Here is a 16,101-nt window from a genome sequence, read left to right on the forward strand (position 1 = left end):
TTATCTATTTTTTTTTAAAAGATTTTATTTATTTATTAGACAGAGATAGAGACAGCCAGCGAGAGAGGGAACACAAGCAGGAGTGGGAGAGGAAGAAGCAGGCTCATAGCGGAGGAGCCTGACGTGGGGCTCGATCCCATAATGCCGGGATCATGCCCTGAGCCGAAGGCAGACGCTTAACTGCTGTGCCACCCAGGCGCCCCAGTATTATCTATTTTGAACTCTGTATATAAATGCAGTCATACAGTAAGTACTTTTTCATGTCTGGCTTGTGTCCAGAATGTTAGGTTTGTGAGATTCACTCGTGTTGAAAGAGACTGTTTGCTCATTCATTCATTCAATTGATTATTCCATTGTGTGAACATTCCATAATTTATTTATCCATTCAATTACTCATAAACATTTTTGAAACTCCTAAACCATTTTTCACGTTAACATAAATCCAATCCTTCCCTCCCCTAAATTTTAATGCCTTCCCACTGGAGGATAAAGTCCAATTTCCTTAGCAGAGCTTGGTAGAGGCCTCCATTATTGGCTCCTGCTTTCCATTCTCACCTTCTGAGCCTTCCATCCATACCCTATAAATCCGGCTCTTCTGAACTATCTGCAATGTACTGAATGTATTGAAGTACGCTGCTTCATACTCCATGCCTCTGTAGATGCTGTTCCCTCTGCCTTTCTCCTTCATTCACCTGATAAACTTGTATTCATCCTATAAGACTTAGGGCAGAAACCATCCCCTACACCATGCTTCCCCCGCCCTCCCCAGGGACTGAAAGGTCTTTTCTCTGCGATCCCGCGGCACCTCCTATACATCTCCATTAATATACCCAATAGCAATTCTTTGTTAAAATGTCTGATTTCCTCTCTGAACTATGAGTTCCTTAAGGGCAAAGACCATGTCTGGATCATCTTTATTTCCCAGGTGCCTAGGGTAGGACCTATGACAGGAGAGGTGCTCAGTAAGTGCTTGAAAAATGAATGAAAAGACTTGCCCAGGGGTTACATGAGATGCTGGAGCTGGAAGGGGTCCATGGGATCAGCTACTCTAGCTTCTCTATTTTTACTGAGGAGAAGAAGGGATTTGCCTAAAGGAGAAAGGATTTGCTGGTAGCCAGAACATCTGATCTTCAGCCCAGTGTTCATTCCCCTTCTTTGCATTGCTGGCAAGAATCAGAGGGTGAAATTTCCAGAGGCAGCCTGAGGCAAAGCCGACTCCCTCAGCATCTGGCAGTACAGCCAGATGGACAGACAGTGAAGTGGAACAAGAAATGGAACTCTAAGTTTCCAGCCCCCAAAACAAACTAACAGGCTGTTAAAGGGAAGATGTCAGCACTGGAACGGCTCTTTGCCTTAGGCGGAGATGGTGGGGAATGTGACTCATTTGATGATGGCTGGTTAACACTGACGACTGAGCTGTGCCCTTGGGAGAGAAGGCCAAGGAAGAGCCATGAAAGTAGGTAGAAGAAAAGAGGCTAAGGGAATCCCTGGGGAAAGTGCTATTAGGTTTCAGAAAGGCCAAGTGTTTCTGAGCTGATGAGCACTGAAAAGGCAGTGGTACTGTAACTGCGAAGATAGCTGCAAAGAGGTGGCTCGTGTGTGAAGCTCTAAAATACCAGATACGATCTGACACTAAGAACAAGAGGGCCAGGAAACAAGGGTGCCACATCTCCAAACAGAAAATCTACAGTGGCCTCAGAGATTTATCAGTGCATCCAAACAGGTACTCAACTCTGTGCAGAGCACCGTGGCAAAGGAGGCAGGGGCAAATCAGACACCGTCTTCACCCTCAATCTACCCCCCCAATCTAGTAGGGGGGACTGGACCGAAATCCCAGGGAGTAGGGGAGAGTTCAGAAGGGAAGTGGCATTAAAGATGGGAACTGACTGGCAGAAACACCTGCACGAGGAAAGGCACCAAGGTGCGAACTCTGAGGCGACATTACTGTACAGCTGGATATCAGGGTGGCAGTGGGAAAAAAGTTAGGTGAGGGTTGGACTGGAACAACTCCAAAACCAGGTTAAAAAGTTAGGATGGGTAGGATCCTTTTTATATTTTGTGTGTGTGTGTGTGTGTGTGTGTGTGTATACCCGTATACATGTATGTATTTATTTGAAGATTTTATTTCCTTTAAGTAATCTCTACACCCAACAAAAGGCTCCAATCCCAAGAGTCACATGCTCCACAGACCTTGCCAGCCAGGTGCCCCTATTTTGTATTTATTTTTTAACGAGTAAGCACTGAGTGTTTTTGAAGTTAATAATAACAGGTATTATCTATAAAGTGCCTACTTTGTAGAAACTACACATGCCCTGCTCCTAACAAAACCATCGAGAGTAGGCGGCGTGCTCCCATTTCCAGGTGAGCAAAGAGAACCTCAGAGCAGTCCGTAGCACGCCCAGGATCACAGGCTACGGGGTGGTAGGGCTGGCATTCAGATCCTGACTCCACAGTTCAGGCTCTTTTCCTTGCAGCTTTCCTCAACTGGGCTTCTCCTCTGAACCACATATAGAAAATTATCTGAGTAACAATTTTCTCAATTCTCCCAAGAACGGTGCCTAACTCGCACCATTTTAGATGCCTGGGAGAGGAGTTATTCCTCGTGTACAGTGGATGTCTTATAGCATTAGGGCTCAGTTCCCTGGAGGAACCCTGGTCGAGAAAGGCTGCCATGATTGAAGGTATGTTTCAGGAAGATGGATCCAGCAGTGGGATCACATCCCTGGGAGGAAACAGCTGCGAAAGCCCCTGAAGAGTCCTAGAAATACTGGCAGAGTCGGCTCCAGGGGCTTGAGGGAGGCAGCCCCCCACCCTCCCCGATTACTCCTCTTCCCAGTCATCCTGTCTCTCCCACCCTCCCTCCCTCCAACCTTTTCTTGTACTTGGCAGTTGAGTGCTGAGGCAGAGCTTTCCAGCTCATCAGCCAACAACACAGGCAGAAGCAGCAGGTTCACAGAATGAAAACCACAAAGTCCTCCACTTCTGTGGGGAGCTCAGGAGTGGCAAACTGGTACTCGTGAACTCAGAACTCAGAACCCATCCACAGAAATCTGTCTGGCAAACTCCCATTATCCTTCCTGATAAGGCTTAAGCACAACCCCCGCCCTCTACCCCCAGGCTTCCTGCAACTGACGCCACCTCCCTGCTCACTAAGCAGAGGCAGGTATTTCCTCCTTTATGTCCCTAGAGCTCCTGTCCAGTCCCCTGCCAGACACCCACCCAGCTGTCCCTGCCTGTTTCCATATCTATCTCCTCTACCAGTCTGAGAGTCTCTCAGGGTCAGGGTCAATTTGCCTGATCCATCTTAGGGTGCCTTCAAGTCTATGGTCTCAGAAATGACAACCACCTACCCCACAGTGACAATCCAGAGCCGAGATCTAAACCCAGGTCTGTCAGACTCCCAAGCTTGTGTTCTTTTCACTACATTAGAAGACCTCCTAAAGATGAAGAATGACCTGTGCTAAGCACCCAGCCCAACACTGCAAGAGTTCAGAGGTGGTGCTGTGAGAGTGGACCAGAGCACCAAGAGAAGCTTCCTGAGAGAGGGAGGCCTTGAGGAGCCCGAGGACCTAGATGAGAAGACAGGAAACACAGTGGTGTTTTAGGCAGGGTGCAGAAGTTGTGGCAGAAAGAGAATTAAGAATTCTTTAGGCAGGAGCACAGGTTTTACATGAGGAGGAAATAAGGAGGATTACGGCTGTCAGGGGGAGAGCTTGACTTCTTTATATAATCATGGCGCACCTACCACCTATCAGGGCTTTTACAGACGTTACCACTAGTCCCCACGTTACCCCTCTGATACTTCCCGGTATTATCTGACAGACAAGAAAACTGAGGCCTAGAGAGTTAAGGCAACATATCCAAGGCAATACAGCTAGTAGGTGGCGGAGGTGGGATTTAAACCCAGGATGGCCTGACGCTGAAGTCTGCAGTGTCCTTTCTATTACTCCAGGCTGCCTCCTAAGGGGTCAGAGAACTGCCCGCGTTAACAGACTGAGGCTGCTGCTTGGACCTCCTCCCAGCTCTCATATGGGGACCCCTGTCCAGAAGGCAAGAGCGGCTGCCTCCTCTAGCTCTAACCCTCTACAGTCTGGGGCCCTAAAGCCCTGTGGACTCAGCAATTTCAACGACAAGGGTTCTGTGTGGACCTCGTGAGCACAGGCTGCCCCTGTGCCTAGGCCTGCCTTGAATCTCTCAGAGAGCCTCCTTCTAAGTTGCTGCAGAAAGCCAGTGGCAAATATAGGCTGAGAAAGCTAGATGGGCAGGAAGGCAGGCCCTCCTGCCTTCCCTGAAACCCTCAGGAGGAGGTCAGCCGAGGTCAGAAGACTTTGGAAATGTCACTGGCAACAGCCCCTAGGACAAGGGAGCAGGATCTTGCCTCTCGGTTGGCTGGTCACACACACAGGCAGACCAAGAGAGGTCAAGGGGGGGAGGGGGATAGAAGTTGGTAGGCCTGCAGGCCCTGAGTGACGGCCACTTGTTCAGGTCAGGAAAGGAGAAATAAGTGGGTTAATGGTTTTGGCCCTTGAGGGTGGGAGGCTAGGGCAGGGGGTGTAAATGGATGCTGGGTAAGAAGGCAGGTGGGCGAACTATAAAGTTGGGGGCTAAGGGCATCTGTTCCAAGTCAACAGGCAGAAATCATGCCCCTGGAACGGCTCAAAGGACCAGCCTTGGCCTGGGGGGGTGAGAGTGGGGGACCCTTCATAAAAGGCCTGTGCATCTTCATTTCAAAGGTGTTCGATCTGGAAGGCTGGGTGAGGGTCTCTCTTTAGAGTGAATTCCCTGTCTGTTTGGGGGCTGAGGGGAAGCAGGGAATGTAAACCACTGGACAATGGCTGGGAGTACTGATTGATTTTAAGGCTTGGCAGAAAGAAGCCCCATGGTGAATGCTCCAATTCTTAGCTGCAAATGTCTTGCCTGGGTCTTTTCAAAGGACAAAGTAAGTAGCATCTTGCTTGGAGACGTTTTCTAAGTCTCAGCTTCTGAGAGCAGTGAGTTCTTGCTTTGAAAGCATCAGTCATCCCAGGCACTGTCACCACATCCATGAGCAGCAGTTCATGCCCCAAATCCAGGCACACTCTGCTGCTCTGGGGCAGGTCGCCTAGGCTGGGGGTATGGGCCAGGCTAGGTTCTAAGCCAATGTGGCTGTGGCTGACAGAAGATGGCAGGATTTGGGGATTACTGGGAAACCCCTCCAGCCCAATCACATGACAAGGACTAGAACATGATCTGGGAATGTTAGGCTGTGGAAGCAAGTCAGGCTCTGGACTGAAAGAAGTTTCTTTGAATACTGGATTTTGAGAAAGTGATTAGGCTGCAGAGGACAGGTGTCAGAAATGACAGAGAAGAAAATCCCAGTGTACTTAGAAAAAGATATTTTAATCAGTTACAGAAGAACTAAAATGGACAGAATTCTGGGGAAGAAGAAAGGTTCCCTCAGTCCCTGCCAGGGTCCAAGGAAATGCCAGCCTGCCAGCTGTTGAAGGTTCCTGCCAGGAGGAGGGGGAGCAGGCAATGAGGGTGACTCAGAGGACTTCTGAGGCCCCTACCAGCTCCCAGGCTCTATGAAGAATGACCACCGACAAGGAGGACCTTGGTATCCAGGCTCAAGAGAGGGTCCCTAGGCCCTCAAGAAGTGGCAGTAAGGGCATAAACAGGCAGTCCTGTGCCATATTCACTCAGAGGCCTGGGCATGACATACCAGGTAAGATGATTCTCTCCCTACCCCAAGGAGAGGCCAGAATGGGATAAGGGGAAGTGGGAGGGAAAGTGACAGCTTCGGAAGTATCTGGCAGGGTGGCAGGTAACTCTGTACCAGACCTACGTAGAATGAGCCGAGCCCAAACTGAGGGATGGCACATACTGCCCCTCCAAATAAACCAACACTCTCCAAAGGGACGGTATTCAATCCGTGAACAAAGATTTATTGAGTGCTTACTGTAGGCCAGGTACAATACTAGGTGCTGGGGACAAATCAGTGGCCTTTACGGAGTGAGTCAAGTTAGGGAGAAGGCTACTGAACACATGAAAATAATTCCAGATTGTGACAAGAGCAATGATGGGAAGAATAGCATGCCACGATCCAGAGTAATGAAAGGGGCCTAATTTAGACTGAGGTGGGGGGGATGGGATCAAGGAGAATGTCTTCGAGACCTACACTGGCAAAGATATGAAGAGCCTCCCTCCTTGTTCCACTAGCCCTGCTCTGGAGGTCACAGGGGAGAAGAGAGGACACTTGGGGAGAGGCACAATCAAGAAAACTCAGAGCAACTCAGAGCATATGCAGACAGGTAGCATGGTGTGGCTTGTGACACACACATAGGCAAAGAACACATTCCAGCCACACGAAGGCAAATCACACATCACCAAGCCACTATCATGAGGTGGAGCCATGCTTGATGCATTTCCAGCTTTGGGAGGGTAACAGAGCTCTGGAGAAGCACAGATTTTCCAGAATGGAGAGGATGCCAAGTACTTTCCCTGCCAGCCCCCAACCCCATTCACCCACACACTCACCTCCATCAAGCAGCTCCTTGACAGTGCGGTAGTCATCGGCAAGGACAGCATAGTGCAGGGCTGTGCAGCCCTTGAAGCTGGCACGGTTGTTCAGCCGGTTGTTGAAGTCATCCTCTCGGGTGACCAGGACTGGGGAGACAGCAACATAAACCCTCCCATTAGCAACAAACGCCATGAGCCACCAATCTGACCTTTTTCTTGGTGTTTTATTTTCCTCGCTCACTCATCTACCTGCTTACTAAACATATAGTGCACCTACTATGTGCTGGGCCATCTGTGCAGGTCAAGAGGAGGTAAAACACGGCCAGTTAGTTCACAAGTGTTTACCGACATCTGTTATGTGTTAGGATTCATCTGGAGACACAGAAATGAATCAGATATGGTCCCTGTCTCAATCTGATGAAGGAGGCAGACAAAAACAGACGTGTAACATGCTATTTGAGATAAATGCTATGTTAGAGTTATAACAGGATGATACAGAAAGGCAGAGGGGAGCTCAGCTCCGTTTGGGCATGAAGAGAGTATCCCAAAAGATCAGAGTCTCAGAGGGTGAAGAGAAGTTATCCAGGTGAAGAGAGAAGGCTGGGGGTCGGCTAGGGGATGGTAGGTAGGTGAGAGAAAAGAGGCTGTTCCTAGCAGAACAGTTAACATACCTCTCTCTTTTGAAGATGTTTACAATTTAGTGAGTACTTAGTAGTGTTTTGTAAAGAACTTTTTAATTTTTATAAGCCATTAAAAATTTGAAACCACAAAAGAGTACAAGGTAGAAAAGGTATCATCAACAGCTCAGCAACTCAAGAAACTACATTTAATATTTTGGTATATGTCTCCTTCTCTCTATGTATTACATACATATGTATATGTATATATGTAAGTGTATGTAAGTGTGCATGTACATGTGTCTCCTACACACAAATCCTACAAAGCACATACATCTCTCTCAGGCATATCTGTCCTTCAAAATTAGAGCTTACTTTATTGCAATTTTGTAATTTTTTTTTGCCTTTAATAATGTATTGTGAACATTTTTTTTTTGAAGGTAAGAAGAACAAGCATTTCACATGGTCAAAGAACGAAAAACCCCCAGTTCACTCTAGCATGACTATTCATGACTCTCTCCAATTTAATACATAAGGACCTCAAACTAGTTCCACCACTTTTACAGGACCCTCTGAGTTGCGTGGCCACATATGTCCTGGTTCATCCTGGACGGGTCTGGTTTATGCCTAGTGTCCTGGACAGTCCCAGTTTGGATAATCAATTGGATGGTAACCCCACCTCTGGGGCTCTGCCTTGGCGATGAGACCCCATAGAACAATGTTTATCCGGCATAGATAGGGTTTCTTTCTGCCTCACGTAGAAATTATTGTCTTATGTTCCCTCCTGAGCTGAGTTTGTTGAGGGCAGAATTTGGGTCCTACCTACCTGTACCCCCTTTCCCCCCAGCCCATGGCACAGAGTCTGCAAAGGTAAACTCCTCTTATCTCCCACTGGATAAAGGGTAAAATTTAGTCAAGTGGTAACCTTGCCTAGGTAGTTGAAAGTACCATACCATTTTGTTTTTTAAGATTTTATTTATTCATTTGACACAGAGAGCACAAGCAGGGGGAGCAGCAGGCAGAGGGAGAGGGAGAAGCAGGCTCCCTGCTAAGCAAGGAGCCTGACTCAGGGCTCCAACCCAGGACCCTGGAATCATGACCTGAGCCTAAGGCAGACACTTAACCTACTGAGCCACCCAGGTGCCCCACACCATACCAGTTCTAAATCATTCTTTTTGAAGTGGTCATGGAATGGAGTCTATGCACTTCCCCTCCTGGGAAACTGTACTTCCTATTTAAAAGTTCCCCTAATGAGAAGACTGTCACATCTCTTCCTAATACTAGCAGATGTCACTTATTGATCTTCTACTCTATGCCTGGCATGGTCACTCCACACAATCTATTTAATTCTTCTGACCACCTTATATAGTAGGTATTATAATTCCCACTGTACAGATGAGGAAACTGAGGTACAGAGGTCACACAGTGAGTGAGTGGCTGAGTGAGGATTAGAACCCAGATCTAATCCAAATGCTCTTTCTTTACATCATATCATGTTGTCGCTCTAATTTTGCAAATGAGGGAATCAGAGCCCAGAGCCCAGACATTCTGGTCTCAACCTACGTTCCTACTCCCTCTTCTTCCTCTGCTCAAATGAAGGTACAACATACTCTTGGTGGAACTTGCCCAAATAGAGATTGGCCTGAGGTTTGTAGCTAGCCTCTGGATAAGCTAGCTTAGGCGGAAGCATTAAGTGTTTGGCCAGAATGAAGAGGGTGGAGAGTGTAGCTGAAGAACAGACAATACTTTCCTGTAGTTAGTCAAACAAAGGTAGATCAGCTCTCCTGCACCACACAGAGGACCTCCAGACCAACGACCTCCCCCAACCCCTGAGTGTTATTTGACCTTTCCTGGAGCGGTGAGAACAGGAAGAAGCCTCTGAATAGCTAACATACAAGTCCCATGTGCATCTGCATTTTTCCCATAAGAGGGCCCTTTAGGACCTAACTCAGAGATTACTAACTCTTAGTCACAAACAGTCTTATCAAATCATGGTAAATGATCTTATTTCCAGCCCACTGCAGATTAGGAGAAACAAACAAGAAGGCTGGGGAGGAGGCTCCAGAATCGAGCAAATTGATTACAATCAAGTGCTGGCCAGGCAGGAAGGGAAAAGAACAGCACAATAAAAAGCTGAAAGAGGAAGTCACAGAATACAGCACCCCAGAAGCCCCTAAGGGCACCACTGAACTGCCACATAGGACATTAACTGCTGGATATAATGATGAACCTGAGGAAAAGTGATAGCTGGCTCAAGAAAGCAGGAAGGATATAATCCATTTTACAAAGAAAACACATTATTCATTCAACAAACAACATTTACTGAGCATCACTGCATAGTGATAGCTTCTGGAGACATACTAATGAACAGGACAGGATTCTTGACTTTAAGAAGTTAACAGTATAGGGGGGCCTGGGTGGCTCAGTCAGTTAAGTGTCTGCCTTCAGCTCGGGTCATGATCCCAGGGTCCTGGGACTGAGCCCACGTCCGCGGGGAGCCTGCTTCTCCCTCTCCCTCTGCCTGCCGCTCCCCCTGCTTATGCTCTCTCTGTCAAATAAATAAAATCTTAAAAAAAAAAAAAAAAAAGAAGTTAACAGTCTAATGCAAGAATCAGGAAGAGACAAATTATAACGCTCTTTTGTAAACACAATGACAGAGCTATACACTGGGTACTTACCATAAAAAGCAGATGAACTTAGGGAACACGGCTGCGGTTATCTGGCTCAGGGACAAATGTCAACAGAGTGCCAGCATCATAGCCCAGCTAATAAGGAACGTCTATGAGGAGGGTTCCTGCTCACTTCTGAGGTCTCATCTCTCACTATCCCCTTCCTAATGTGCTTTCTTGCCTCTGAGGTTTTGCAAATACTATTCCACTGCCTGGAACGTCTTCCCCTTTCCCATGCCTTCAGTTGACTAACTCAATTTATTCTAGGCTCCAATTAGAAATCACTTCCTGCAGTGATTCTTCCTAAGTTTGAGGCAGTCACTCCTCCCAAGAGCTCCCGTAGCACCTCAGGCATCTCCCAATTACAGTATTTACTGTTTACTTGACTATATTCCCTACTAGACCAAATGCTCATTGAGGACGGTAAGTGTGACTGTCTTTAGAGTGGTACCCGCAGTGTTCAGTACAGTGTCTGGACAAAAGTATGGGCTTTACAAATACTTGTTGAATTAGCTAACGAATATATAATACATAAATAAGGTCCTAGTATTACCTTGTTTTAGAGTGTGGCTGTTAAATAAGTGAGCTCAGGAGCCAGACCCTGGTGTTTGGATCCCAGGTCTGAATTTACTGACTGTGTAATCTTGGGTAAATTACCTAACCTCTCTGTGCCAAACTTCTTTATCGGTAAATGGAGATAACAGTAGCCTCTCATGGGATGTTGTAAGGATTAAACAAGACACTATGAGTAAAGGGGCTTGGAACAGTGCCTGGCATACAGTACCTCTCAGTAAATTTCAGCTATTATCCTTCATGTCTGGTCTTACGCTTCCAAAAGTGCATTCTCTCTGTGAAAAGTGGTTCCATTTGGGGAATCCTGCATACACTTTTCCCTTCTGAAAGGTAGAGTGCTGAGTAAGAACCAGCTGTTTAGGGGCGCCTGGGTGGCACAGCGGTTAAGCGTCTGCCTTCGGCTCAGGGCGTGATCCCAGCATTACGGGATCGAGCCCCACATCAGGCTCCTCCGCTATGAGCCTGCTTCTTCCTCTCCCACTCCCCCTGCTTGTGTTCCCTCTCTCGCTGGCTGTCTCTATCTCTGTCGAATAAATAAATAAAATCTTTTAAAAAAAAAGAACCAGCTGTTTAATTTGGTGTTAGTCAGCAGTTTCCTGTTTGACAGCCTCTTTCTACCTGGTCCTTGTTAAAATCCTACAGTACCACTGTTCCCCAGAACGCTCTTTGGAACTGAGTAGTGCATTACAATCACCTGTAAAAGAGCGTTTTCCTTTCCTTATTTATTTTAGAATAACCCTGTGATGTAGAAGTTATTGTCACGTTATAACTGAGAAAACTGAAGTTGAGAAGGGTGCTATAATCAGTTAGTGTGGGAGCTAGGACCCAGTCCAGGTCAGCTAGGCCCATTCTGTGCTCTTAGCAGTAAGCTCTTTTCCTCACATCACCCAGTTTGAGAATCCTGTCCCAGAAGATCTTGCTGGAGCCCCCAGATCATTCGAGGTCATACTATTCTTTATCTAAAAAAAGTAGCTAAAGGCAGAAAGGAGGTGTGGGGAGAGGTGCAGCACGCGCTGTCACATATTTACCCACTCTCACTGAGGAAAAGTAAGTAAGTCCTCCGAAGCTAAAGTGACTCATCCAAGACTGGCTCACCAGCTGCCCACCAAGATGGTCTTTTAAGGCCCCGTGTTTACAGCCGATCCTTGGCCAGTGAACTGACCCTTTCCCAACGAAGTCATTTACCAGCCTGTCTCCAGCACAGCCTGTCTCCAGCATGAGCTCGGGCTCCTGCTTCTCCTCTAAGCCAGACATTCATGTCTCTTTGCCCCTCTGACCACAGGGAGAATGACAACGCACCGCACTGTCATCCTTCTGCTCCCACCTCTGCTTTTTGATGTTGCGAAGTCTATGCCTGGATGCTGTCACAAGCATGTGCCTGATGTGCTCTCTGCAGGATTCCCTGGACTCAGCAGTGCCAAGGAGTCAGCAGAGGTGACAGTAGTCCCTGAAGCCTGTCACGCAGCCCTGGCCACTTGCCAGCACCACTGAAACTGCAAAAAAAGGCGACCACCTCCCACAATGAGAAACAGTGATTTAAGGTAAAGGGGTCTTACAGTCCTGAATCTAAGCTTTGCCACTTACTAAGTTCTTCTACCTGTAAAATGGGTATGATAAGAAATAATTTGAGAAATATGAAGTATTTAAATATTATGAGAATCAAATCTGATAATAGGTTTATTTTTTTGATAATAGGTTTTTTTTTAAGATTTTATTTATTTATTTGACAGACAGAGAGAGAGAGAACACAAGCAGGGGGTGAGGCAGGCAGAGGGAGAAGCAGGCTCCCCTCTGAGCAGGGGCCCGATGCAGGGCTTGATCCCGGAACCCGGTGATCATGACCTGAGCCAAAGGCAGATACTTAACCAACTGAGCCACCCTGGTACCCCTAATAGGTTTTTTTTAAACATCACCACAAACATTTACTAATGCCACTCTCTCTGGGGTTAAGCACTGCAGACACAGACATGAATCAGACATGGCACTTGTCCTCATTTGCAAAGCGTACTGGGGGAGACTTTGAATAAAGGTATACGAGGCAAGATGGGTGGTCTCTGGATAACAAAAGCTTTATCACTGCTGCCTTGTACAGAGAAAAGACAACCCTAGTTACGAGTGCCACTCCCAGGAACGTGTGCCATCTGATGTCCCGGAAGGTCTAGCAGTGTCTCTGCCTTTAAAGATGTGAGTATGTCTCTGTGAGAGAATCTCTACGACTACTCTGACAAGTGTGAGAATAACCCCTTACATTTGTGCGGCATTTTATGGTTTAGAGAGCACTTTAATGCAATTGTTTCCTCACCCTATGACAACTTAGGACAGATACCATTCTTGCTAATCAACAGACAGAGGTAAAGAGGCTGGGTGGCCTGCCCAACCTGAACTGCTAATCGGTGGTGGACCGGAACCAGATCTGGAGCCTGCCTGGCTCTCTCTATACTTTTCCATGCCCAGCTTCTGTCAGTGCCCACAGGCTCAAGCCTCACATAAACCAGGGCTGGCCAATCTAGCTTGAAGCTCAGGATCTGGCTTAAATTTTTATCAAGAGTCTTGGGAAGAAGCCTCTGGGCTCTTTGCTTCCTCCCCCTCAAGATATGCCGTATCTACTACCTCTTTAAATCCTCACTACAACCTAAGACAGCCACCCTACTGCCAGCATGGACAGGCTGCCCCCTCAGCCTCTGTGGGCGCTGTCAGCTCTGCTTCCTGTGTTTGTCTTTAGGCAGAGGACAGGGCAAGAGGGAGACTCCTTGTGAAGGGTCACCAGGAGACCAAGGCCCTTCATTTCCTTCCACAGCCTGGAAAACCCTCTTTCCTCTCCAAATCCTGCCTGTTCTTTACAGCCTCGTCCAAGCCTCCTCTTCCAGGAAGTCCCTTCCCCCCAGCTCTGTCCTGGATGATTGTTGTGTTGATTATGTGTACCCATTTACCAGTTAAATCTTTATTGTCCAACAACATCTTTTGTAATACTTTCTTGCATTAAAATTTCCCTCTGACTCCCCAGTTAGGTCCTAGGCTCCTCATGGATGACAGTAACTAGTTCATAACATTTTCTGTATGTATTTCATAGAGCACCACGTCCGTATTTTCTGCAGCTTCAGCCATGAACACATGAGAACCTTTTCTTTTTTTTTAAAATATTTTATTTATTTATTTATTTATATATTTATTTATTTATTTATTTGATAGAGAGAGACAGCCAGCGAGAGAGGGAATACAAGCACAGGGAGTGGGAGAGGAAGAGGCAGGCTCCCAGCAGAGGAGCCCAATGTGGGGCTCGATCCCAGAACGCCGGGATCACGCCCTGAGCCGAAGGCAGATGCTTAACAATTAAGCCACCCAGGTGCCCCACATGAGAACCTTTACCCACCTGCCTGCTCATGAACACACCACCACTGAGCAGCTCAGAACAGTAAGTGTGATGAGAGTCACACATGCACACAGTCTGAAGGCACCAAAGATGGGACACACGTCATGTGACTTTGACAGGAATCACCCAGAAGAACTGCCTTGAGGATGAAGACTGTCCACTACCTATCCATTCAAGAAACTGAGTCTCTCAGTGAGCCTAGGATGCTATGGGCAGAGAGGAGGTCGCCCAGGGAGGCAGAGGACTGACTCTGACAGGGCTTTGGATTCTGTCCTGAAAGCTATGGGCACACAATGGTTTTTTGTTAAGGAATTAAGCAACATGGCAAAGAGCAAAAACAAAAGATCAGGAGATGAGAGAACTGGATTCAAAAATGACTCATTCACTATGCATTTCAATCCCTCTGTGCCCCAGACTCCCTACTTTTCAAGTTGAAAAGTTTTTCTACATGAATGGTTCTTAAACTTTAGTGGGAACAAAATCACCTGGGTAACTTGTAAAAATTGTTGATTTTGGGGCCCCCATCTCTGCAATGTTCAGTAGGCAGGGCCCGGGAATGTACCGAAGAAGCACCAAACTAGACAGTCTCTGAGCGTCCTTCCCACTCTAACGTTCTCGTGATGAACACAAGAAAGATGCAAGGCTAGTCAAACCCATCCTACCTCCACTGCCACGTCCTGCTCCCAGGAAGCTAAGGATGTCTGGGCATCAGAACATTCTTCCCAAGCCTCATGTTTAGAAACTTAGAGCAAAGCCCCCAGGACACTAAGCCTTGGGATGAGACCTCCAATATCTCACTTATGCATCCCTTCTGCCCGCCAGAATCCCAGTTGGAATTAGGGTCCTTCTACACCATACACTCCTGTCTATCTCCTCATTCACCTACCAACCATTAATTAAGTACTTTCCACGGGCTGGACCATGGCCTCAAGAGCTTGTAAATGCTGCAAATAACACTGAAAAAAAAATCTATCTTTTATAAAATATCTCTGTCAGGAAAGAGTTCAGAATTTTGAGTTGGAGAGAACCAAATCCTAATCCTGATGACTCTGGAAAATTACTTCACCCCTCCGGGCCTCAAATTCATCACTGGTAAAATGGAAACATTAATATCTATGAACTGGGTTGCTGTGAAAATCAAAGATGATGCGGTAATAGTCGGGGGCACAGGAAATGGCCAGCCCCTAGGAAACAGCCATTTTTCCAGTCCTGGAGCTGTAAAATATATCCACATTCCTCTCTTTGACTTTCAGAGGCTTTTCCTACCTAGTCCTAGTTAATCTCTCCAAATAGACTTTCAACTCCTCCTTTCCTGCTGTCAAAACCCCCATAAGACGACTCCAGTGATCCTACTATGAATCCTCAGGAGGCAGCACTGTGCATTAGAAAGAACAGAGATCGGAGTCAGTGAGACTGGGGAGCAAAAGTCACTGTGCGACTTGGATCAAAATACTTAACATATCTGAGAATCTGTTTCCTCATCTGCAAAATAGATATCTTCACCTACCGTGCAAGACTCAATGGCAAACCCAATTAAAAAACAGACCAGGGATCTGAGTGGATAGATGTGCGTAAGGCCAAAAGGCACATGAAAAGATGGTCAACACCATTAGCCATCAGGAAAACGCAAATCTAAACCACAACAAGAAGCAACTTCTTACCCACCAGGATGGCCAAAGAAGACAGGCAGTAACAAGAGCTGGTGAGGATGCAGAAAAACCGGACCCTTATACACGGCTGGTGGGGACGTAAAATGGTGCAGCGTCTTTGGAAAACAGTCTAGCAGTTCCTCAAAGGTTAACAGAGAGTTATCCTGCGACTCAAGCAATTCTACTGTTAGGTATAAAGTCAAGAAAACTGAAATCATTATATTCACACAAAAACTTGTACACAAGCATTCACAGCCGTATTATTCATAATAGCCAAATGTAGAAACAACTCAAATATCCCTCAATTGATGAATGGAGAAATGAAATTTGGTACATTCATTAACAAACTATTATTCAGCTATGAAAAAGGAATGAAGGGGCGCCTGGGTGGCACAGCGGTTAAGCGTCTGCCTTCGGCTCAGGGCGTGATCCCGGCGTTATGGGATCGAGCCCCACATCAGGCTCTTCTGCTATGAGCCTGCTTCTTCCTCTCCCACTCCCCCTGCTTGTGTTCCCTCTCTCGCTGGCTGTCTCTATCTCTGTCCAATAAATAAAAAAATAAAAAAATCTTAAAAAAAAAAAAAAAGAAAAAGGAATGAAGCACTAATACATGTTACAACATGAATGAACCCTGAAAACATGCTAAGTGGGGGCGCCTGGGTGGCTCAGTCGTTAAGCGTCTGCCTTCGGCTCAGGGCGTGATCCCAGAGTCCTGGGATCAAGCC

At 46.8% G+C, this 16,101-nt stretch overlaps 1 protein-coding gene across 4 annotated transcripts in view; it reads right to left on the reverse strand.

The window, feature by feature from the left end:
* The window catches only part of CLPB (ClpB family mitochondrial disaggregase), a 140,510-nt gene that overhangs the window by 63,155 nt on the left and 61,254 nt on the right, over positions 1-16,101 (reverse strand). For all 4 annotated transcript variants that reach the window (XM_087868130.1, XM_087868129.1, XM_045782715.2 and 1 more), the window contains one exon: positions 6,517-6,645. In XM_087868130.1, coding sequence (XP_087724256.1) covers positions 6,517-6,645 — 129 coding nt within the window. The remainder of the gene's footprint in view (positions 1-6,516; positions 6,646-16,101) is intronic.

The sequence above is a fragment of the Ursus americanus genome, chromosome 16 (genome assembly GCF_024610735.1).
Source record: "Ursus americanus isolate L20-20 chromosome 16, mUrsAme1.1.p, whole genome shotgun sequence".
NCBI classification, from domain to species: Eukaryota; Metazoa; Chordata; class Mammalia; order Carnivora; family Ursidae; genus Ursus; species Ursus americanus.